This window comes from Microchirus variegatus (genome assembly GCF_963457635.1).
Source record: "Microchirus variegatus genome assembly, chromosome: 16".
Taxonomy (NCBI): domain Eukaryota; kingdom Metazoa; phylum Chordata; class Actinopteri; order Pleuronectiformes; family Soleidae; genus Microchirus; species Microchirus variegatus.
The window spans coordinates 12,124,243-12,148,038 of NC_139817.1; the positions used below are offsets into that span (position 1 = coordinate 12,124,243).

At 41.3% G+C, this 23,796-nt stretch overlaps 1 protein-coding gene across 1 annotated transcript in view; it reads right to left on the reverse strand.

Moving 5' to 3' along the window:
- unc5cb (unc-5 netrin receptor Cb) overlaps positions 1-23,796 on the reverse strand; it is a gene marked incomplete at both ends in the record, with an annotated part of 122,665 nt that overhangs the window by 37,803 nt on the left and 61,066 nt on the right. Inside the window, 2 exons of the mRNA XM_083903175.1 lie at positions 7,342-7,485; positions 17,869-18,099. Of these exons, the coding sequence (XP_083759301.1) occupies positions 7,342-7,485; positions 17,869-18,099 (375 nt within the window). The remainder of the gene's footprint in view (positions 1-7,341; positions 7,486-17,868; positions 18,100-23,796) is intronic.

Sequence of the window (23,796 nt, forward strand, 5' to 3'; positions counted from 1 at the left end):
TCACCTGCTGCACAGACGGAGACAGGAGCAGCAGGTGTCACACACACACACGCACACACACACACACAAGAGGAGTTCATGTGGAATTACTGCAATGCGTGGAAACTTTTCAGTCACTGTGGGGAATCCAATCTACAATCAAATCTCCAAATATTCAAATACACAGTAATCGTCCTTGCTTACATACATGGCATAGTTCCTCAAAAGCAGCTTGTTGATCAACTTTCCCTGAACAACAATGCAATATACAGTGCTTAACACGTTTATGAAAGGTTTATGCCACAGCTGCCATAAATGAACAGCACTGGTTATAATCTAATATTTTGTTATGCTTCTGTAATGGTTAAAAGGCCCGTATGTAGAAGCTATTTCACCAAAATGATATTTGGATTGCTTTTTTTGCTGATTTTTGTGATCCATGATTTTTTAAATGTACTGTTTAGTAAAGGACATCATTATTTCTTGTTTAAGATGTGAAGTTATTTACTTGCGTTTCTTGCATTATCCTCAATTAATTTCTGACTTCTCAGAGAAGAAACCCAGTGACCTGGCTTGAACTTGGGCATAAAACGGCGAATTCAGTTTGTCATTTGCCAAATAAATAATCAAATTTTTAATTTTCAACAAGTTTTTGAAAGATTACTAAAATATTTATATATATAAAAAAGTGTTAATTCAAAGTTCATTTGCTCTATGAGTTCACGTGAACAAAACATTAACTCTCTAAAATAATCTTTTTGATGTACAACCTTGGTTGTGCTTACAACGGCAATTGTGAGGGCGTTGGAAATCATTCTTGTTTAATACACGTCGGCAAACTGTACACCAAATCAATAATTTCAACAAATTCAGGTCTTAAAGGTGCAAACAGTGAGTGAGGTGTTGCAACAGTGAGAGACGGCTTCTATTGCTTAATATTTAAAGCTAAAATTCTACCTCAACCCTGAAGTACACGTCTGCAGAAGTCCAGAAACTAACCCAGTTCAGCATAATTAATCTGTTCTCTATTGCTCTACAATAGCACACTGGTTTGGAATCCAAGGTTTACACGTGAGTATACTGTGCACTATAAAGGCATCAGAAGACGTACAAGGACACAGACTGCATAGCAGAATGTTTACATAGGAAGACCGAGCTGACTGCACATTACAAGTCTAATACTCGGGGGTACAGCAGTTGTAGAAGTGTAATAGGACACCGTGTATGTGCTGTAACTATCAAAGGAAATAAATGTTCCACAGCGTCTGGGGAGATTTAAGTATGTGTGTGAATTTATATACAGTGCAGTGTGGACGGAGCATACAGTCATTCTCACAAATTCATTTTCCTCATAGGTGTTATTATTACCTGCAATAGAGGGGCACAATCCCGAGAATTTACAGATTCCATCACTTCTTTTTTTTTTTTTTCCATTTCTATTGCAAGTGAAGACATTATGTTGAAATAGAGACATCTCTTTGTTCAGTTAACTGCTCCAAATCCCCTACAGGAGAAACTAGATTATGCTCTTATTACACAATACATGATCAGACTAGGCCCTGACGCCCTAAAGATACCTATTACCATTTCATTTATTATTATTATTTTTCTGGAGAATGAACCTTAAAATAATAAAAGTTTGATTTAATGCAATGTGAGAGAGGGTGGGTCCTCAGTTAAAAAATAATAATAATAAAAATAAATAGGCCACATTTCATTGTACAGTATATTAATAGCAGCAAAGAATAAGTGCCGAATTAAAAGTATAAATGTCTGCTATGGAATTAAAAGACGGAATGACTGCAGGACATATTCTGGGACATAACTTAGGCTTGATTCAAGGACATACTGTTTTAATTGGAGAGGAGAGGAAAGGAAAGGAAAAGAAAGGAAAGGAAAGGAAAGGAGAGGAGAGGAGAGGAGAGGAGAGGAGAGGAGGCCTGAATGATTTTGAATAAATATCTAATTGCGATCATTTTGACAGGAAATGCGATTGCGATATGATTCGCGATATCAGAGGGAACCGTAATTTTTTACATCATTATTCTCATTTTCATTAAAAAACAGATTTAAGATGATTAATGTGTGATATTTGTGCAGCTCTGTGAGAAACGAAGATGTTCTCTTCAGTCTGTAAAATAAGATGTGTAATAATTTTGACACAAATAAGGCATCTCTTGCGATTTATAAATTGCAGTTAGCTGAATTGCGATTATGATTAAATTGATCGATTCATTGTTCAGCCCTAAAGGAGAGGAAAGGATGTTAAACAGTGCCATGGGTGAGAGATGAAAAAAAAATCTGCAAAACTCACTCATGCAATTCCAGTTGCCTATAGCTATAACTACTGGAGATGACTATGATCTGGATGCAGACATGTTAAAGCGGACCTAGACCGAAAGTTCCAATTAACGCTGGTTTTTAGTGTGTATCTGCGTCATTACCTTGTTTACGAAGCCCTGAAAGTTCAAAACAAACATTTCAGCCACTGCTGAAGGCCACATTATACTTCTCCGACTGCGTATGCGTTATCCGTCTGCGTCACCACGGAGACGCCTCGAGCATTTATACTTCTGCGTCGTGGTGACGGACACTCGCTGCAATTTCCCGCCCGATCAGTAGGGGTCGCTGCGCAAGGTTGTTGTGCTTCTGGCTACAGTGAGCAATGGCGTCCGAGAAAGAAAGAGAGAGAAAGACTGTTGTTGTTGAAACAGTGGCCGTTTCTCACTTTTCTGTGTGACGGAACGCAGTTTTAAGATAATTTGAGGCGAGAAATTGGCCATTTAGAGTCTAAACATGTGCTGTGTGTGTTAAGATATGACGTATTTATAGTTTGGCAGCGGCGTTATCGGCGGGGATCAGCTCCGCCTCTGTCAGGACGCCCGGAGCGCACTGAGAGCCGGCACAGAGCAGCTTAGCTCGGCCTGTCCTGAGGACCAATCGCAGCTCTTGCCGTCTCCGTAGTCCCTTGACGGAGTGACGGACACTTAAAAAATATTCCGTGCACCCGGAGACGACGCAGAGGCTCTTTGACAGTCTCTGCGTCGACGCAGAGGACTCTGCGTAGCTACGCAGAGCACTTTACGCAGAAGTATAAATTGGGCTTGAGAGCGCTGTGTTTTATTGTAAACTCGGGCTCAGCGAGATCTCTGAAAAAACCCGGTCCGGTTACGTAAACAGCATTTCTCCAGCAGCTGAACAGCAGATCCTCCTGCTCCGGGCACTAGTCCGGGCACATCCTGTTGCGTACATTGAACCGCAGAAGAAGAATAACGTCCATTGTGGAGATGTTTCACGAGTGACAGTGTCTTCTGACTCCGGGTCAAAGTCATAAAAGGGACTGTGGCGGGGAGTCGTGAAGAAGCTATTTTTAAACATTGTTAAAACAATGTTTTGATAATGAGTAGCAGTGCATCCACCGTTCCAGAGGGGGGAGCTGCGCTTCTGAGAGCGGGTGCTGAATATGTCACTTCCGGGTATTGGCCAATCACAAGACAGTTGGGAAGGCTCTACGCTGGCTGGCCATTCACAACACAGTCTGTCTTCTGGGTGTGAGATTTCAGTCTGAAATATCGCGGCTGAAGACAGCGTCAGTAAGGAGAGATTTCTAACGGCTCATTTACAGCAACTAGGTTTTTGACCATAAAAACAAGTTAATGTATGTAAGTAGACCTCCATAACTAACATATATGTGCAACAGGACCACTCTATGTGAGCTTTCAACAATAATTAAAAAGTGGATAAAACATTTGCATAGAAAACAGAAAAATAAAAAATCCCATAAAGGAAAATATTACACATTTGTCTTCCGTGTCTGGAAGAATAATGAATTCCTTTAGTTTAAACCATTACTACCACTGAGAGTATAAGTTTCTCTCCAAAGCATAAAAATCACCAAATAGCCTAAACAACATTATTAGTATTAATGGCACAGGCATACTGATCTTTTTATTTCCCACTGTTTCCCATATTACACTAAAATTATACACTCGGCGCGTGTATTGTTTGTTTTTTCCTCAGGATTCGCAAAAACCTTTGGCATTTATGCTGATGAAACGCAGTCAGTGTCATGCAAGTGATTACTGAGCTCAGTATATTTTTATGTGGATGTGGTTTTTAAATGATGCTTCCCCCGCTGGGAGTCTCTCGTCTCTTCACTTCTCATAAACCTAGAAGCGATACTGTGGGACGCAGAAGGGTGTGGGACCAGCTGAGGTGACATTCCTGTGGGAGTCGCACCAATCCCTCCTCAGCACACCCACACGCACACACACACACAACTTTAGCTTTATCTTGAGTAGATGTGTTAGGGTTACTTCACGTCATGCCATATCACACTACACGTACACACAGGAACAGGTTTCTTCTTCTCTTGCTAATTAAACACTGGTGCTATTAAAATGAACAAGTGCATCATTAACACATGCCGCGTTTCCATGACGACTGACGCACGTGACATCATGTTAACGTGACTCCCGATTGTTAAAATGAGTCTCTAAAGTAAGGCTAAACTTTAAAGCTCACCTAGAGTGGTCCTGTTGCACATATATGTTAGTTATGGAGGTCTACTTACATACATTAACTTGTTTTTATGGTCAAAAACCTCCTAGTTGCTGTAAACGAGCCGATAGAAATCTGTCTTTTCTGACGCTCTCCTGAGCCATGATATTTCAGACATAAATCTCACCCCCAGAAGACAGAGTGTGTTGTGATTGGCCAATACCCGGAAGTGACATAATCAGCACACCTGCTCCCAGAAGTGCAGCTCCCCCCTCTGGAACGGTGGATGCACTGCTACTCATTATCAAAACGTTGTTTTAACAATGTTTAAAAATAGCTTCTTCACGACTCCCCGCCACAGTCCCTTTTATGACTTTGACCCAGAGTCTGACCCAGAGTCAGAAGACACTGTCGCTCGTGAAACACCTCCACAACGGACGTTATTCTTCTTCTGCGGTTCAATGCACGCAACCGGATGTGCCCGGACTAGTGCCCGGAGCAGGACGATCTGATGTTCTGGAGAATCGTTGTTTACGTAACCGGACCGGGTTTTTTCAGAGATCTCGCTGAGCCCGAGATTACAATATAACACAGTGTTCTCAGCAGTGGCTGAACTGTTTGTTTTGAACCTTCAGGGCTTCTTAAACAAGGTAATGATGCAGATACACACTAAAAAAACAGCGTTAATAGGATCTTCCGGTCTAGGTCTGCTTTAAAAACACAACACAATACGCAGTACACAGGTACGCTGGTTATTTGTAGCGCTGCTTTTTCCGTTTAACAAATAGGCCGCTCCAGTTCCACTGTAGGCGTGCTAACGGCGCTAAAGGAGCTAATGCGGCTAATGGAGCTAACTAGTAAACGGTGCCTGGACTCCGGTGGCTCGGCACATAAACATGACGTCCTTTTCCCTGTCAGTCGTCATGGAAACCGCGTCATGCGTTAACATGTCCAGCATCAAGATGAACACGTGCCAAATCAGTTTTTTATTTTTTTAAATCATCGTAAAGTCACTCGGAATAAAAGCTAATGTTTTACTTATTACCATATGTGTTTGTGAAACTCGTAAAAAATTACAAGGTCCAAAAACTAATGAGGAAATGAATTCCCAGCGTTTTCAGTAAACATTACCCTCCAGCGATCTTTTGAAAGGCATTTGAGTTGATTTGATTCATTTAGTTAATTTCCCTCTGTGAGCGTGTACTTTTATTGCCACTTTCTGGCAGGCGACGACGTTCCAGAACAGTTTTGTGGAGGTCGTGAGAAGGGAAAAAGACAATCGCGAGGAATTCACAAACTCTTTCTTCCTCCAACGAGCACACACGCAGAGACCGAACCTTCAGCTCAGTTTTGACTCTTCAACACAACAACCTCCTTAACTCACCAGCACTGGCTCTGACTCACAATCTGATTAAACTGAAACTATATGTTTAGATTATGGGAGAGGAGAGGAAAACAAGCCCAGTTTCCATTAACCTAACGGGACTCTGGCTCTGACAAGAAGCCTGTTTGGAGGGAAAAAGCCCAGCAGAAGAGCTAATCCATTCAGCAGAAGCTAATGGGCGGGGAAGAGGGGTCCATTGTGATTTGAGGAATAGGTTAGTGCTGGCAGGCTGCTCATCATGGATGATTATAGGAGGTGGAGCAGCAGGAGTGGGCTCTGTGGGAGACTGAGAGGCATGATTCTGATTCACCAGGAATGTATAACAGTAGCAGCCATGAATAGAGCTACTGGCGTTGGGGGGAAAAAAACAGATTAAATACACCGACTGTACAGAGAACCTGATCAGAAAACAAGGGGAAACTTGGAGTTTGAAAGAGAGCAACATAAAGGAAAGGCAGGAAAGAGAATTAGGTGAGATGGAAACTCCGAGGAACATGGTTATGATTGCTAAGTGCCTCTTAATGCGGTAGATTAGGTGAAAACCATGGATATGTACTGTGCTGTACTCTACAGTGGAGGTTAAATTATGTCGACAGTAGCCAAACATTAGGCTCCAGTAACATCCTCATCCATTTGATACAGACTGCAATACTGACTGCAAGTAGGTGTTGTTTTTGTCTTCTTCTCTCCCCTGTTTTGCTTCAAGTAAAAACATAACAGCAAAACTGGGCAGGAGATGTCAGTCAAACCGCTTTAAAATGACTCTGACAGGAGCTGAAGCTGTGATGATCTAGATGATACTATAAAAGAACTCCCTTCAGGTGGAAGTTTGAATACAACGTGTGCCAAGTAATGTGCGCTGTGTTGTGTAGAAGCTTCGCCTTGATGTTGCGCTACGCTCTCGCAACGCTGCCTTTCCTCCCCGTGTCCTCCAGGGGTGTGAATATACAGATTTTGATTGGCAGCTCCTTTGGGGAACAGTTAGAAACGAGTCCAAACTTTAGAGGCAACAGAATGTTTCTCATTACTTGGAAGCAATGTTTTCCAGTAGGAGGACAAACACACTTTGAGCAGAGAACAAATGAGGACCACCTACGAGTAAAAGAGGGAATGCTGGCTAAAACATATGCCGTATCCTCTCTGCTGTGTATACACTGTCACAGCTCTCCCGTTCCTCTGCACTCTTTCTAGAGGTTTATATTGTACACAAGGAAACTCATTCAGATTTTAAAGGCTTTTCACCGACTCAAGTTCAAAGGGACATTTCTGTCCCAAGCGAGTTAAAAAACAACAACCTTTTTCTTTGCTTCCATCTCCAGAATCTATAAATCTGTCATCATGCATAAGTCACTTTGGCGGACACATTTCCTTGGCAGCCGAGAGATTTTTTATTTGGGGTCCTACACAGATGAGAGAGACGATAAAGACTGAATAATGGGGATGAAGACAGGGGGAGACGAGAGGGGGCGAGTACTCACAGGCGATGCGGACGAAGGCTTTGCGGCTCTTGGTGGTCCCAGCGGAGCTCCAGGCCACACACTGACACCAGAAGTCCTCGGGCCCAAACAGCTCCTCCACCTGCTGCCGAGTGATCTCGATGCTGGCCTCCCTCACCACCAAGCCTGCGAGGAAGGACGACGAGAGGTTTCACGAGGAGAATGAAAACTCACATATCAAACAAATCAATATTATTTAGAACAGTCGCATTTCATCCTTTGACACTGATGTGTGTATTTCTGGCCACGTTTTCCAGAGCCAGCTGCGTCGAGCTGTTTGGGTTTGCACCCTGGCAATGGTGGTGTGTGGGGGGTGGATTCTCTTCATCGTGGCGAACAAAATCCTGTTTGCTAACTCCTCTGATTACCGCTCATCTGGGTGCCAGGACTCAAACAAACAAATCACCCCCAAAACAAATGCCTTTACCCACAGCCTCCCCTCTGGAGCGGATTAAGCTGTGACAGCGTGTGTGCGTGTGTGTGTGTGTGTGTGTGTGAGAGAGCACATGAATTAAGAGTGAATATGTATTGTGTGGTGCATTGAAGATAGGAATGGTTTTCATGCAGAATCATGCCTTATTTCTGTTTCATCATTATTATTATTTTTTTTGAATAATGGGATATTTGTGGGGAAAGCGGTGCCATCATGAAATACTTATGAAAATAGAAAAGTATGGATGGCAAAACATTCCTCAGTTTGATATATGCAGTTTTTTCTTCAACTGAAAAAGCCGATTGACTCCTATTCCCGCTGCCAGTAAAGGATCTATTTACCTTTTGTGTTTCCTATCTCCTATTGACGAGCGATCGACTTAATGAACGCTGCGCAAAAATGAATGCAGCGGAAGCAGAAAATCTAGCCCGACAGAAAAGAGCAGCATGAAGATCAGTGTCAATGACAAACCTCGGCTGCGAATGAACGATTTTAAGATTTTTACCAGTGCATGTCTGAAAATAGTGCTGGAAAAAAGGTACAACGTCAGCATCCAGACTGCAAAAGTGGAGAAGAGGCAAATTTGCATGTTCATCCGGATGTCATATTATCATATTTTCATCGCTACTGATCGGAGCTGAAGCCAATAAAAACATGCAGTTGCAGAGTCATTATATTTACCCAGGAATGAATGTCAATTGTATCCACACCTATTGCAAACAATGGGAATTATTAGTGGTGAATAATTCCATATATACTGTACATAGAGTATAGTGCCTCTCTATTACTGTAGGTTGGTGTGTATGTAACCCACTGGGGGGAAGAAGGGTAACACTGAGGTCACTTTTCTGGAACGGTCACACTCATGTCAGCAGAAGTATAAAAGTATATTCAAAAGATGCTTATTAGCTTGTGAATGGGCTTTTGTGTGCTGTGTAAAACATTCACTACTCCATTACACCAACATCGCCAGCTCTAACCATTGAGACCATGCTGTTTGTGTACCAAGATTCAAACCCTGTCATCAGCTTCACAAGCGACTATTTATCAGCCGGCCAACTTTTTATTTTTTTCTCGTTTCTTTGTTTCCACTTTTTATTCATAATCATTTTTTGCTGTTACTTGTCAGAATGACAGAAACTGGGAGAGAGTTGCGGTTGTAACACATCCAATTCGGTGTTTAATGAGTCATGCACACAATTTTTTTTTTTTTCTATTTTTTTTAGTTCTTTCACTCAGTGGTTATGTACAGAGCCTGTCTGTAATATTGACCAAATTGTTCCATTTCTGACAGTTGTTCCCACAAGATGGCTACTGGTCTGAATGAATGTGCTTCCACCCAATTTCTCACTCGTGAACAGGAATGTGTATGTCTTACAAGAGAAACAGATACTACCGTTCAAAAGTTAGGGGTCACTCAGAAATGTCGTTATTTTTGAAGGAAAAACACATTTTTCAATGAATAGAACATTAAATGAATCAGAAATCCACTCTATACATTGTTAATGTGGTAAACGACTATTCTAGCTGCAAACGTCTGGTTTTTAATGGAATAGAGGCCCATTTCCAGTGTTCTTATGGTACATTGTGTTTGCTAATCGTGTTAGAAGGCTATTGGATGATTAGAAAACCCTTGAAAACCCTTATGCAATTATGTTAGCACAGCTGAAAACAGTTTTGCTGGTTCTTTGACGAAAGGGCAAAATTATTATTTTGAATGAAAAATCATTATTTCTTATCTTGTCCATGTCTTGGCTATATTTTCGAATCATTTTGCAACTCTTTTGATGAATAAAAGTGTGACTTTTAATGGAAAACACAAACAAATTGTATAGGTGACCCCAACAATTTGAGCGGTAGTGTATCCTCCTTGTTTTTTCCCCTGAAATTTCATAGTCTAAACTCAACTAAAATGTTTTATATTGTTGTATAGTTGTTTTCCTGGTATCCATAGCAGCATTTCCTCAGTGCACATCACTGCCTCTTAATTTACAAATAATGGTGAGGCCCGTGCCTCTTGCTGAAGCACAAATTAAGTACTGCACAGAGCGCATACTAATTAAAACAAGGGGACACCGGTGGAATTAATGATGTGACTGTTTTGTCAAAAGGCCAAACTTTAAGTCCTCCGTGAAGCTTATACAAAAGTAGGTAAACTGTATTAACGAGTGAGGCACAGTATCCTCAGCTATAGTCATTTTTTCCCGCCACATTAATTATTGCTGGCCATTAAGTTAACATTTGTGTTGTCTTTATGTCCTCGTCCTCAGTGAAGAAAAGCTTCCTATTACTGTTTATTAGCTGCAGCTGCTTCTACAGCGCTGACACTTGCGTAGAATCATTCACATTGAAGAAACCGCTGTTGCTGCACTTAATGTGAAAACTGTATAATTAACAGATAGAGTATTATAGGATCCTCTTACTTTAGCCTGGTGATGGTGATGCGACGTCATTGTGTCACAGGTAAATGACTCATCATTACTCCTACCTTATCTGTGCCTGTAATCTAATTCATTATATAGTGATTCACTATCTACTCAACCAGAGATTAACTGGCCAATCTCACCAACAAAAAAAGCTCATGCCGTCATGCTCCTTTGATGTCCGTCCACATATGGTTGACATCAGTCAGGGAAAAGTCAGTATACGTTTGTGTGTCAGACCGCTCGATAGTGATTAAATTTTCCCCGAATGACCTCAATTTATACAAAAGCTCCAGGACCTTTGGTAGAGTCTGAGTATGTTTACACTATGTGTCTGAATGAAGAATGTGAAGAGGACTGGTGGTTAAAACATGCCTTTTTTTTTTTTTTTTTTTACTTCAGGTTCACTGCATTCACACGGCCTCCGTGTTCTTGCAAACGCAGCAGGCAGAGTGACATCCCACACATCGGTTTAGCGCTCATGTAAAATTTATACCGTGTGCCGACAGGCAGAGGAACAGCCACCTCTCTGTTGTGTGGAGCCCCCTTTTTTTCCCCCCCTTCTGCATGCATGTATGCATGTTAGCGTCTACACGCATGTGCGAGTCAGACGGTGTGAGTCGTGCGGTTGTCTGAGAGGCTGCTGTTGTCAGGTAGCGAAAGTCGAGGATGGATGTGATATTTGGTAAACAGAGGGAAAATAAATGTGTGAATCTGTGCTTTTATGCTCCAGATTGTTTCTGGTGAAGCTTGTACACGGGGGTTAACTATGCGTCCGATGATCTTCTATGACATCAGATAGTCTGCAGCAGGAATGTCAAACTGGCGGCCCATTACTTCATCATCATCTTATTATGAAAACATGGCCTCCTCTTGCTTTACACACAGCATGTGTGGCTGAGGTGCAGCTGCCAGCAAAGTAATAGAATATTGATAGAATAAAATAGTAACTGTACTTACCCGCAATATTTTTATTTTTATAACAATAAGACATTTGGTTGTTATTATCGCACATCTATATAAGCTTGTTTGGTGTTTTAATTACAGTTGTTCCTAATGTTAGATCTTTGATATTAACAGATTTATTTTGCATCATAAATATGTTTTATCATGATCAAAAGTTTGGGGTCACCTACACTATGTTGTTGTGTTTTCCATTAAAAGTCACACTTTTATTCATCAAAAGAGTTTCAAAATGAATAGAAAATATAGTCAAGACATTGACAAGATTAGAAATACATTTTTTTAGTCAAAATGATAATTTTGCCCTTTCGTCAAAGAACCAGCAAAACTGTTTTCAGCTGTGCTAACATAATTGCACAAGGGTTTTCAAGGGTTTTCTAATCATCCAATAGCCTTCTAACACGATTAGCAAACACAATGTACCATTAGAACACTGGAAATGGGCCTCTATACACCTATGGACATATTCCATTAAAAACCAGACGTTTGCAGCTAGAATAGTCGTTTACCACATTAACAATGTATAGAGTGTATTTCTGATTCATTTAATGTTGTATTTATTGAAAGAAAAATGCTTCTCCTTAAAATAAGGACATTTCTAAGTGACCCCAAACTTATGAACGGTAGTGTATAAATCGTTCCAGATCAAATTAAGCGCTTTTACTTTGAAATTCGGGGAAATATTTGTGAAAAATCATGAATGTCTTTATTGTGATATCATGGTCGAATATCGTCTCGTTATTTTAAGCTCATATTGCCCATCTGCTGCTGAAAAGTGTCCCCTCCCCCACATTTTTGTCTCTAGACCACACTAGACGCTCAGTGGCCCCCAGGTCATTTGAGTTCGACACCCCTGATCTAAAGTGACGATGACGCCAGCTATACGCGTAGTCATTTGTGATTTCATAGGTGTTACTAAACCTGGATGAAACTCCTCTGGCGTGTCGCACTTCAAACACATCAGAGGGATCACTCTAGCGGAAGAATGGGGCTCTGAACTGAGCCTGCTGCTGCTGCTGCTGCTGCTGCTGCTGCTGCTGCTGCTGATCTCATCCACTGACTTCATGTGTTTGCTCAGCTCGCAGCTCTTAGTGCACTGTATAGTGTATAACAGCGAAAACAAAGCACAGACACAGAAATCCACTCAATTTGCAATTAAGAGGAGCAAAGCGAGCGTTGACCATGTCGGGGGCCTGCGACGAGGGGCCACTTCACGCCCGCCATTGTGGCCATTAGCGGTAGGAATGATTCTACAATATGTCCCATTAATAGCTGGCTGAAGTAGGGCACCTCATTGGAGAAGATTCATTATTCATGCGGTCATTAAAGTGAGCTGCCTAGCCTTGGTGTTAGCACTGCTAACATTATTGATCACAGCAGCAAGGCTGTGATCAAGTAGAGGAGGCATTGGTCAATGAAGGAGAGCTGGAGAAAGGGCTTTGATATTAGGACGGATGGAGCACACTCCTGTTTGATCTTCTAACTCATGCCTCAAAGAAGGTGACAAGCTGTCTCTGGTGTATATTACGCTAGCTGTTCCAACTCATAATTAATTTGCTGCTCATTTGCTTAAATCAATGCTACTTTAGCTCAATGGCAACTCATAACCTGTGCTCCTCGCTGGGTGGTAAATGCTTCAGTGTTCGGCGATGATGACAGGATGAAGCAAAAGCAAAAGAGTGGAGGAGGCTACAAGTAAACACCGACATAACTCCTTCTTTTTGCCTCCTGGTTACGAGCATTTTACTACACATGTTCTCTGGGTCTATGGTTTCTTTTCATGTGTAACCCCATTTTTTTCCCATGCAAATCAGGGCTCAGTTTTGTGGTGACCTTGCGTTCTCTACAGCTGCCCATCTGCACGTAAGAAACAACAAACTCTTTAACACGGGCTTTATGACAATCCCGACTATGTAAATAATCCTTTTTTTTCCTCGCTTTTAAATACGTGTTGTTTTTTTTTTAGGTCAGCCATTAAAATGGAAAACTGAAAATAATTATCTGTTTTGTAGAACAAAACAAATTAAAATAATGAAGAAAACAGAAACCCAAATGGCCAATTATTTCACACTCTGACCCAGTGATGCCTTTTTACAAAAAAATAATAATGAAGTCTTAATTTATGATGACTTCACACTTTAAATAAAAAACACTATCCTACATAAAAGTTTGCTGAAAGGAAAATCACATTTCTCTTGCCTTTTTTCTTTCTTTCTTTATATTTTGGGCTATTTCTGGCTGCTGCTCAAAAGATAATTGCATGCAATTCAATGTAATTTCTGCAAAGTAATCACCTGCTCCTGCAATGACATTCAATTACACCACTCTGGATTTTAATCATTCTTATTGACTAAACTGTATGCCTTTTTGTGGTAAGTGCTTGTTTGTCAAGTGCCACTGCATTTCATACTCAGATGGATTAAAAGACATTTGAAAGGCCACTGTGAAATGCAGGTGCACCGAGATGTTATTTTTTTTACTGCCAAGAACATTGTGTGTGTCAAGTCCAATTTCACTCATTTATAATTTATTTTAAACTTTTGACAGTTGCTGGAATACACGCGTATTTACTTACTGCAACAACGACAACGTCTAATTAACTGATATGCAGAGGTGGAAAGTACACGCAAAGTAACTAAGTAACTTTTACATAAAGTACATTTCAAATGAACTACTTTTTACTTCTACTTGAGTACATTTTCAGACGACTACTTTTACTTCTACTCGAGTAATATTTCATCAAAGTATTGGTACTTTTACTTGAGATCAATTATATTAGTACCTTTTCCACCTCTGCTGATATGAGACTTAGAAAACCGCCTGGATACAACAGACGACATTCGACCAATTCACTCACAAAAACATGCACCTTATTTATAAGTCTAGCTCTCTTCGTCGAGATCGGTTTTCTCATTGATAATACATTTATCTCTCATTTCATCTATTTTCAAAGAACGATCATGAGTCCATACCAGCATGAAAGTGAGACACACAGAGAGAAAGAGAGAGAGGATGAGAGAGAGCGGGGAAAACAAAGGGTAAGGGGGCAGGAGGAGAGATCAAATTTCTTTGGCGTACACTATCAGTGGTATTGACCAGGCTGGCCAGTTTCTGTCGGTGTTCCTTTTCTGTCAATCTGGGGAAACCAGAGAGCAATGGAGTAGGCTGAGAGAGAGGCTACACACCTCCACTGGGCTCTGATTCTGTGTTGTGTGTGTGTGTGTGTGTGTGTGTGTGTGTGTGTGTGTGTGTGTGCAAGGGCACAAATGGAGTGATATCGGTGCAGTAAATAGCCCGTGGATCTGGCAGTGTTAGAGAAGGTGTCTGAATGTTGTGTGGGTTGTTTTTCCATGTTGATACTTTTTCCTTTTTTTTTTGCAGAAGCCCATATGACACAGAGATTAAGAGCCACTGCTACCATAATCGATTTGTTAAAAAAACGAGAGGTATTTCAGCTTGGAATTCAAGTTGTTTTGCAAACTACTACACGCGGTGGCCTCGGTATTGACATTTTACGCTGTGTCGGTTAGCAGCCGTATGTAAAATCATTGGAAAAATGTTTTTCCTCATCAGTCTACACACTCAATAATAAGGGTGTCACATTATTGTGAAAGAATTATGGGAATATACTCAGATGAAAAAAAAAAAAAAAACATTTTAAAAAACATTATTCGACATTCAGTGTGTGATTTAAGACGATGTAATGAAGGGATTGACATGTGGTCAGGGTTGATAATTACAGCAGGGGACAAAGAAAAACACTGCCTAATTGTGTACCACAGGGGCAAAAGCCTCGGTTACTACAAAGTCAACTGTGCGTGAATACTGAGCATAAAACGCACAACATCGGAGGCTCAAATAATATTCAGGCTTTCATATGTAGCAGGAAACAGAGCACATGACGCCCTTAAGGGATATCTGGACTCCTTTACACCGACTATTATAACTTACTTTGAGCAATACGTACTAATGACAAAGCAATACAGGATTTTTCTGCATATATTAAAAAGGTAAACACTCAAATAGAAGAAGAAGGTGCTTATTAACATGCGTATAAGTAGCATACTAGCCCTTTATCAGTAAATATTATCTATATAACACCTTATGTAGGAAATATCTTAATAATAGAGGTAGAATAAGGTGTTAATACGTGCTTAATGATTACTAATAAAGGGCTAGTATGTTTCTTATATATGATAGTAAGCACCTAGTTAATGGTGAATGTGTGTTCCCTATTCCCTAATCCAAAGTGTTACTGAAGATTCACTCTCTTTACCATGACATGTGAAATTATACGCAGATGGCTTCTCTCTTGGAAATCTCTGAGATGTTTCACAGAATCCACTGCTGCGTATATCAGGTCCCACAGCTGAGAAATAAATGATGGCGCACTCCTCAGAGAAAAACCCGCGCAGGACTATTTGAAGACTCAGTTTCAGACAGTGAGAAACAAGATCCTTTGGCCCAGTGAAACCAAAATTGAACTGTCTGACCTCAATATTAAGTGTCATGTCTTATCAACTGCTTAACACCATCCCAGTAGTAAAGCAGGGCAGTGTCAGCGTCATGCTGTGTGTGAGTGAGGGGGGGGGGATGTTTCAGTGGCAGGGGTCAGGGAGACATTTGAGGCATGACGGAATGTGAAACAGAGCATATTCTTGAATACTGATGCTTCATCTACACTGACCCTTGGTTAGACCATACATAACCAGGACAATGCAGAATTGCCTTTGCCTGGGGAAAACTCTGTGAATGTCCTTGAGTGGCCCCCGAACACAGCCCTGGCTCGAACTCAATTCATCATCCCTGGAGAGACCTGACAATGACTGTCCACAGACTGTCCCCACTTAACCTGACAGAGAGAGAATACACAGAGATGACAGAAAATCTCTTAATCCAGGTGTAGAGACCTTGTCCTGTCAAAGCGGAGACGGACTTGAGGTCGTAATCGCGAGCGAAAAATTGGGCGCAGAGGGTTTTTTGTGAAATGTCAATGTTTCCTTTTTAAAATTCTGTACTTGCTTTGTCATTACGAAACCGTGAGTGAAAAATTATAAGAAGAAATAATGTGAATAATGATTTAAGCATTAGGATGCAATGCAGTGTGAAATGAGAGATGTATGATCTCTGAATGCACGAGTAACTGTTTTTTTTTTCCATACAGCATTCAAGAGGTATTTTTATATAACACCTCGGATTCAAATTGGAAGAAAACGCTCGCCAGTCCTCGCATTGTATGCAAGTGTGTACTTATGTGCCGAGGCAATCACGCTGAGGTGAAGGAGAAAACTGTCAGTGCATCTGTGTGTGACCATGCAGACTTGTGCAGCCAAACAATGGGATGAAAAGGGTAAATGTGATGTGATTGGTACCTGTGGGCGACAAAAAGAACTCAATTTCCAATACGGCAGCAGAACGCGGCCAATCAGTGTCGGGACTGCCGTGTGTAATGGGTCTGTTGCCTTCAGGCGCTGAATTCAGTCGAAAAAAACAACCCGTGCTGGAGCTACTTTTCACTTCCGCTGCATGCTCAGAAACATGTACCTAAACACGTAGCTCCACAAATGCACATGCAGCACAGATGTATTGATTCTGGTAGATATCCTTCACTGAGAACTTCATAAATCCAAGTCTGCAAATCTGTTACTGCTAGTAGTTGATCAAACTCATGTACTGGCTTGTAAAATTGACAAACCATGCATTTGGTTGCACTTTTTCTGTATCATACTCTGACGGGCGATATTACTGCTCTCAAAAGGAAAGACAATATGTGGGTTGTGGTGACTATTTGGCAGCAAAGGCACAACATACTGATCAGGATTGTTAGTTCCTTATGATGAAGATGAAGAATTAGTGACTTCCAATGGTAAAATTGCAGACTGTAACAAACTGAGTCGTCCACAAATCAGTAAAGAATCAGTTTGAAGCTTTTTTTCATGATTAAAACAAGATTTCTGATTGTTTTAGCTTCTTAAATGTGAATATTTTCTCTGTTTCTTTGCTCCACATAACAAAGAAATCATTAAAACTGAATAATTTTGGTTTGTGGACAAATCAAGACATTCGAGAACATCGTCATTTCCAGGATTGACAAACACTGATCAACATTTTATGACATTTTATGGACCAAACGATTAATCGATTAACCGAGAAAATAATTGTCAGATTAATCTATTACGAAAATAATTAGTAAGTTAGTTGCAGCTCTAAGTTGTTCGTTCTTTCTTGTTAAACGCACACTCTGTCTAGTTTTGACCATTCGGAACATGGCAGCACAAGATTGGGGCATCTGTATACCAAGCCCCTAGGCTTCAGTACATACAGTATAAGAAGGCTTATTCTGAGGCTATAAAAGCAAACAAGTTAAATTACACACACATGTGCTTACGGGTCATATGGTCTCATGCCACTTTACAAAATGTAAAGTCATGATATTTTGTTCGCCACAACTAACTTGGCTTTGACATTCCTAAACAGAGCCACGACAAAGGAGTGATATTTGTGGGGGGAAACAAACAAAAGGCCTACACAGTACACTAAAACGTTTCGCACTCACAGTGAACTTTTACCAAGATAAACTTGTCATGGCTGTAAAAACAGTCTGGTCACCACATGTATAACTCAAGAGGAAAAAAAGTAAATGAGTTGTTTATGAATATGTTTTATATGACAGAGGCTTTGTTTACTGACCAGAGTTCTCGTCGACCCGCTCCTCCACCGTGTGCTCCTTCTGGTGAACCCACTCGCTGTTGCACTTGAAGTAGATCTGGGTGGCGGGCGTGGCTTTGCAGTACAAGTTGACCGGCTTGTTCTTGACGATGTAGGCCTCCTCTGGTTCCATCAGAAACACAGGCAGGGGCTCCGGGGGGTCCGATGGGAAGGTTTCCGGCAGTTCACCGAGACCGATGAAGTCATCGTCAACTGTCGAGAGAGAGAGAGAGAGAGAGAGAGATGCATTAAAGATTGAAAGAGGGACAGATTAGGAGATGAAAGGAAGGAGAAAAAAGGGAGAAGATGCAGACAACGCCAGACAGAAAAGATGGGGTTGGGATGGAAAGGAGAACGGGCAAGAAACAGTGGGACAGTGTATTATAACCGCAGTCTTTGCATGGGGATTATCCATTTGCACAGAACACAGTGAAATCCCTATCATTTGATACCGTGGAATGTTTACACAAGTGTATTTTGGAAAAGCAGGAAACGCTGGACGTCTCTCAGGCAAATGAGGCTGCATGGATCGGGGGCCTTGCTCGGTCTAACCACAAGCAGCTACTGCTGAGAAACGAGAGAGAGAGGCCGAGCCAATAATGAGAAGCAGAGTTCAGAGGTTGATTCTGAGGAGCTGAAGTTATAAGCTGATCTCTCTCTCTCTCTCACACACACTGTCTCGTAACTTTAATTGTTGCTCTCTCTCTCTCTCTCTCTCTCTCTCACACACCAGCTTACAGACTCATGCTCGCATACACACACACATGCAGCAGATCTAATGACCTCAGGCTTTTGGCCCAGTTTGTGCCATTCCTCGGATACTTCTGCAGCAGACAGATACGCTTCCCTGTAATTATAGCTCCCTTTCATCTCCATGTCTTAAATCACACACACACACACACACAAAAACTGCATGAGTGCATGCGCTCGCCCCGGCTCACTCACTCACTCATGTAACAAGTGCTCATAATGGTAATAACAACAACATCGCAAACACACACACACACAAAGACACGGGGGCATAAGTGGACACACGGGGCTAACTTTCGAACTCTTTGAAGATGGAGGAGGCCTGTTTTTTGTCACCTCCAGAACTATTCTATTCTTACCATCGAACCCCGGTAGATATTAATTATTCACAAGTGTGAAGGGAAGAAGGCAAGAGTAACAGAGACAGAGATACAGTGGGGAAACAGAAGGTGAGAGAGGAAGAAAAGTTCAGCTCAGACGGACAGACAGACAGATTGAGACATCAGGCAGCCACAGCACGGGAGAACAGGTAGACTGTTCGGATAATGACAGAGCTTATCAGTCCCATCAGTAATTCTTCCATGTCCTTCTATCCGCCCACCTCGCCGTCCTGTGTGGACATGCAGGATTCCCGCTGCCTGACAGAGGTTGCCACCTGGATGCTTTGAGAGCACTAAATAATGTCTCGGCTGAGCAGATATCTCCCCATGATGTCCCTCTAATGTTATCTCTTCCTTCATACCTGCCACAGATTGAAGCTGATTGCTAGGAAATGAAAGGGCAGAGGGAGCCAATCAGAGAGTGACCAGAGACTCTCTCTCTCTCTCTCTCTCTCTCCACGGCGGCAGGAGGTGTTTTTGTGTGGGAGAAAAAAAAGTTTGAACCAGTTCCTCGGCTCCTAATCTGCGGCTAATTGAGAAGAGGCAGTTGAGCCTCAAGTGACCTCTGACTTTTAAGAGAACAGCCTTTACACAGTTTAAGCTCGTGTGGGTGCGACGAAGAGCTGGAACAACATCATTAGCAGATAGACTTTTATCTCTTGCTGTCTAAACAAGAAGAAAAAAAAACTTTGAAACAGTGTCAAGCTTTTCATCCTTTATATCTTTATGTAGGTGATGACTCTTTAATTTAGAAGTCTATTTCAGCAGACCTTGGCTTACTCTTTTCGTTTCTGCTCCATAGTCCTCCACCCACATCCTCAGCCAGGGGACCCTGACCCAGAAACAGGCAAAGAGAGCCAAGGAAACTCATTAAAGCTTGTGTTAGCCTTCTTTCACCCTCTATTCCCATTATCTCTCCATCTCCCTCTCTCTCTCTCTCTCTCCCTCCTGGCTCCCTCGCTCTGACGAACTGAGAGACGCAGAGATCTGAAACAGCCATGAAAGCGTGGCTGCCATTACACACAGAGAGACGCGCGGGCTCACGCGTTCTCGTGCATACACCCCGCACTACCAAGCATTAATGTGTGCAGACACACACACATACATACACACACACACACACACACACACACACACACACACACACACACACACAAAAAACTTGCTCACAGATATTCGAATTCATCAACTTCCTCAGTGCAAGAAATAATACATTCAAGTGAATGGAAGTAGCCCTCTGGTGAAATATCAGCCCCAGAAATAAAATAAAAAACAAGCCACATGACAAAATGAAAGACCCCGACTTTTACCAATCATGCTGCCACCACCCAGATCCTCCACACCACCCTCACTCCCTCCCTCACTCCCTCCCTCACTCCTTCCCTCACTCCTTCCCTGGTGAACAGATTCTTGAGAGCAACAAGAAGCTCGATGAGAAACATCCCGTTTTTCCCCCCACCGTCTCCTCCACATGCAATAATAAAAACATGGGAAAAAATAGATTAGGGGTTCAATGACTGTCATGTTTATACATGACACAAAACAGACCTAATGCTCTTGCAGTACATATTACCATACATGTGACACACGCATGATAAAAAAACTTTTACGCCTCCACTGTTTGATAATCAACGCGGATTTGTACGAGCGTCTGTAATTCTTGTGGCTTGATTTTAATCAGAACATTTCTCGACTGCCTCAGCGTTTAAAATTTAATGAAATATGTCCTTGCAGCACTTTTATTCAAATGGTATTTTGCTCCATAATGGGGGAGGAGGCGGGGGGGGTAAGTTTTGCTAATTCATACTGCAACTCTTATTAGTGAATATGTTAAGACTCAGATTGAGTATTACAGGGCGAATTCTAAAATCGGTTCCACATTCCAACTACAAAACACTTTAAAGATAAATTAGCGGCACTGACCTCATCATAATAAAAAAAATTATAATTAATGAGGTTTCAGGTAGAAGACAAACTGTCTGAAAATTCAATTTGAAGAAGCATCGGACATTAGTGTATGATATGATTTGGTACTCAGCCCCACTTTGGTCAACCTCAGTAGCTGTGAGTGGAGCAATATTATGACTCAAAAACAGTGTCTGTGTTGCATAAATATAATATAGAACACATGCAGTACGCAGGCGTACACACCAACAATGTAAGGGTAGAATTAAATCAAAACCAAAATCTGTTCAATTATCCAAAGTTTGACTTTCCTGCACTCCTCGTTTTCTTCTACAAATGCGTATTGTATTGGCAGTATTTTTCCTTTTTACGTCGCCTGGGTAACCATCACTGCCTCTGACTCTTAAAACACAACAGGGGCATAATGACTACATTACATCAATAGTTCCTATAAGAAATAAGCTCCTGCTGCATGTATTAAGAGTGCAGCAGAAAATCTACACTCAAACCTCCTACAGCATTGAAACTCCTCAGCTCACAATACTGAAGCATGATTTCGTCACATTAATGAGGTTTGTTGAAAACTGACCACAAAACATGCAGCACAGACATTGAGACGGATTCCTTCAGACCATATTATGAAAACTATGTGCAGCCTGACTTGATATTCTTCAATATCCTTCTGGAAATTTGACATACAGACCACAAAAATCTGTTATAAATATCTGTTAACCTTGTTAACAGATATTGTGCATGTGCAACGAAGAGCAGAAGCAGAAGGCAAACATGCGAGTCATGATTATGATCCACTTGGCCTTCGACAGCGTGAACCCATCGACCCTGACGATTACAGGGTAAAAAGCCATTCCAATACGTTCCATTTTGTATTTTTGTGTTGCAAAGGAAGCCATTTGCACAAGGTTCGATATGCCAACACCATCAAAACGCGAAAGACACAATGTGTTTCACTGACATTGGCATCGGGAGTTAGACCATGAAGGTCAGTGCAGTCATCTCCAGAGAATCAATGTCAGTGTACAAAAAGGAATTGTATATATATATATATATATATATATATATATATTTTTAAAACTTGGAACCCTTTCATGAGCACAATTTATCCATCACCGCTTTCAAAACAAGACTGACAGATCCAATCAGACGCTAGAAGCCAGGGTCAGACAAGAACTGGTCACCTACAGAAGTTGCAGAACTGCTCCAACAATGCCAACAACTTCAGGCGATCATTTCAAACGCTTACGTGACAAAAACAGTTATTATTTCATCATTGTGCCGAACTGGGACGCTGAGGATAATAGAAAAATCATGGACATGATTGATAAATGCATCATAAAACACTCTATATAAACCATATATACTGTACATTCACCTCTACAGTGCATCCATCCCCCGTCTTCCTGTCTGCTCTGACTGTGTATCTCCTACCATATATCGTGAGTGTCTACGATAACACCATTTGAATGCTAGCCACTGACACCCATGCACAAGATAAGCTCCCTCCGTTCTAGCTGCACCAAAGCAAATTTATTGTCCCAGGGAAAGCACTGTATCAATGGGGCCAATGTTTCCATTCCATCAGGGGAGAGTCGAGCATGAACCCTGGCATAAATCTTCTCCGTCTTCATTCCCAGTTTCATTCTTATTTGTCCTCTTCACCCTCCACTCTTTTACTTTTCTCCCTGTATTCCAGAGGTGGGTAGAGTAGCCAAAACCTTTAGTAAAAAATTACAGTTACTTTAAGATAATAATTACTCAAGTGGAAGTAAAAGTACTCGTGAAAATACGGTACCAAAAATAGACACAACATTATAAAAATCAGCAATGTTCAAATTGAGATATGTTAAATAATAATATTTTAAATAAAACAACAAATAAGGTCATTAAAATAAAATAAATAACCGCTGAACTAAAACAATAGTAAATGAAGTATTACTTGGGAAATTAAACATGTCACCCTTTCACTTAAAGTATAATAAATTAGGATTATCCAATTATACATACATCGGCACGGCAACCAAGTAAAAGTATTGGTTAGCCCGTCGTCTGGAGTGTACGACCAGAAACCCGGAGACCAGAGCCTCGGTGTTGGATACTGTAAACAACGAGCCGCTGCCCACTTGGAACGGCTAACAGCTGAGCGGCTAACAACTGGTGCCGTGGCACGGAGTCGTCATGTGACTCAACTGGCTGCATTTGATTGGCAAGATTTTGTTTGCCAAAGCCAACGTTGTGTTGTTATTGGTTAAAATAGTCACATTATAATAATGTTGGCTGAAGACGTCCCTCAGGGAGAAAAATAGATTGCGCACATAATAATCATAGAAAAGATATAAAAGAATAAAATAACGTAACGACCGTTACGGCATAAAAGTACCGTTCTTTCTTCAAATAGATACTCATGTAAAAGAATGTCGCACTAAAACTACTCCTAAAATTACAATTTATCCAAAAAGTTACACAAGTATTCGTAACGGAGTAAATGTACCTGCGTTACTACACACCTCTGCTGTATTCTCGCACAATCCTGCTTCAAATAAAGACAAATCCTAAAGAAGCGGTTTGCTAAAAAGCTGGTCATGGAGGGTGCGGGGGGATATGTTTCTCTGGGGAAGGACAAGAGGTGGCGTGCGGCTGAGTGGTCAAGCGGAATAATAATAATAAAATAAAACACTCAGCTGTCATGTCAAGTGAAGCAGGATAAATACACTGTCAATCAAACCTATACCAATAAATGAGCTTTGAGCACACCTTCCCATTATATTGAGTGAACATAAATCAATGGGAACGACTCCCTCCATTCAATACTTGTTAGTATTGGATTAAGTAAAGACCCATACATCCCAGTGGCTTAAAT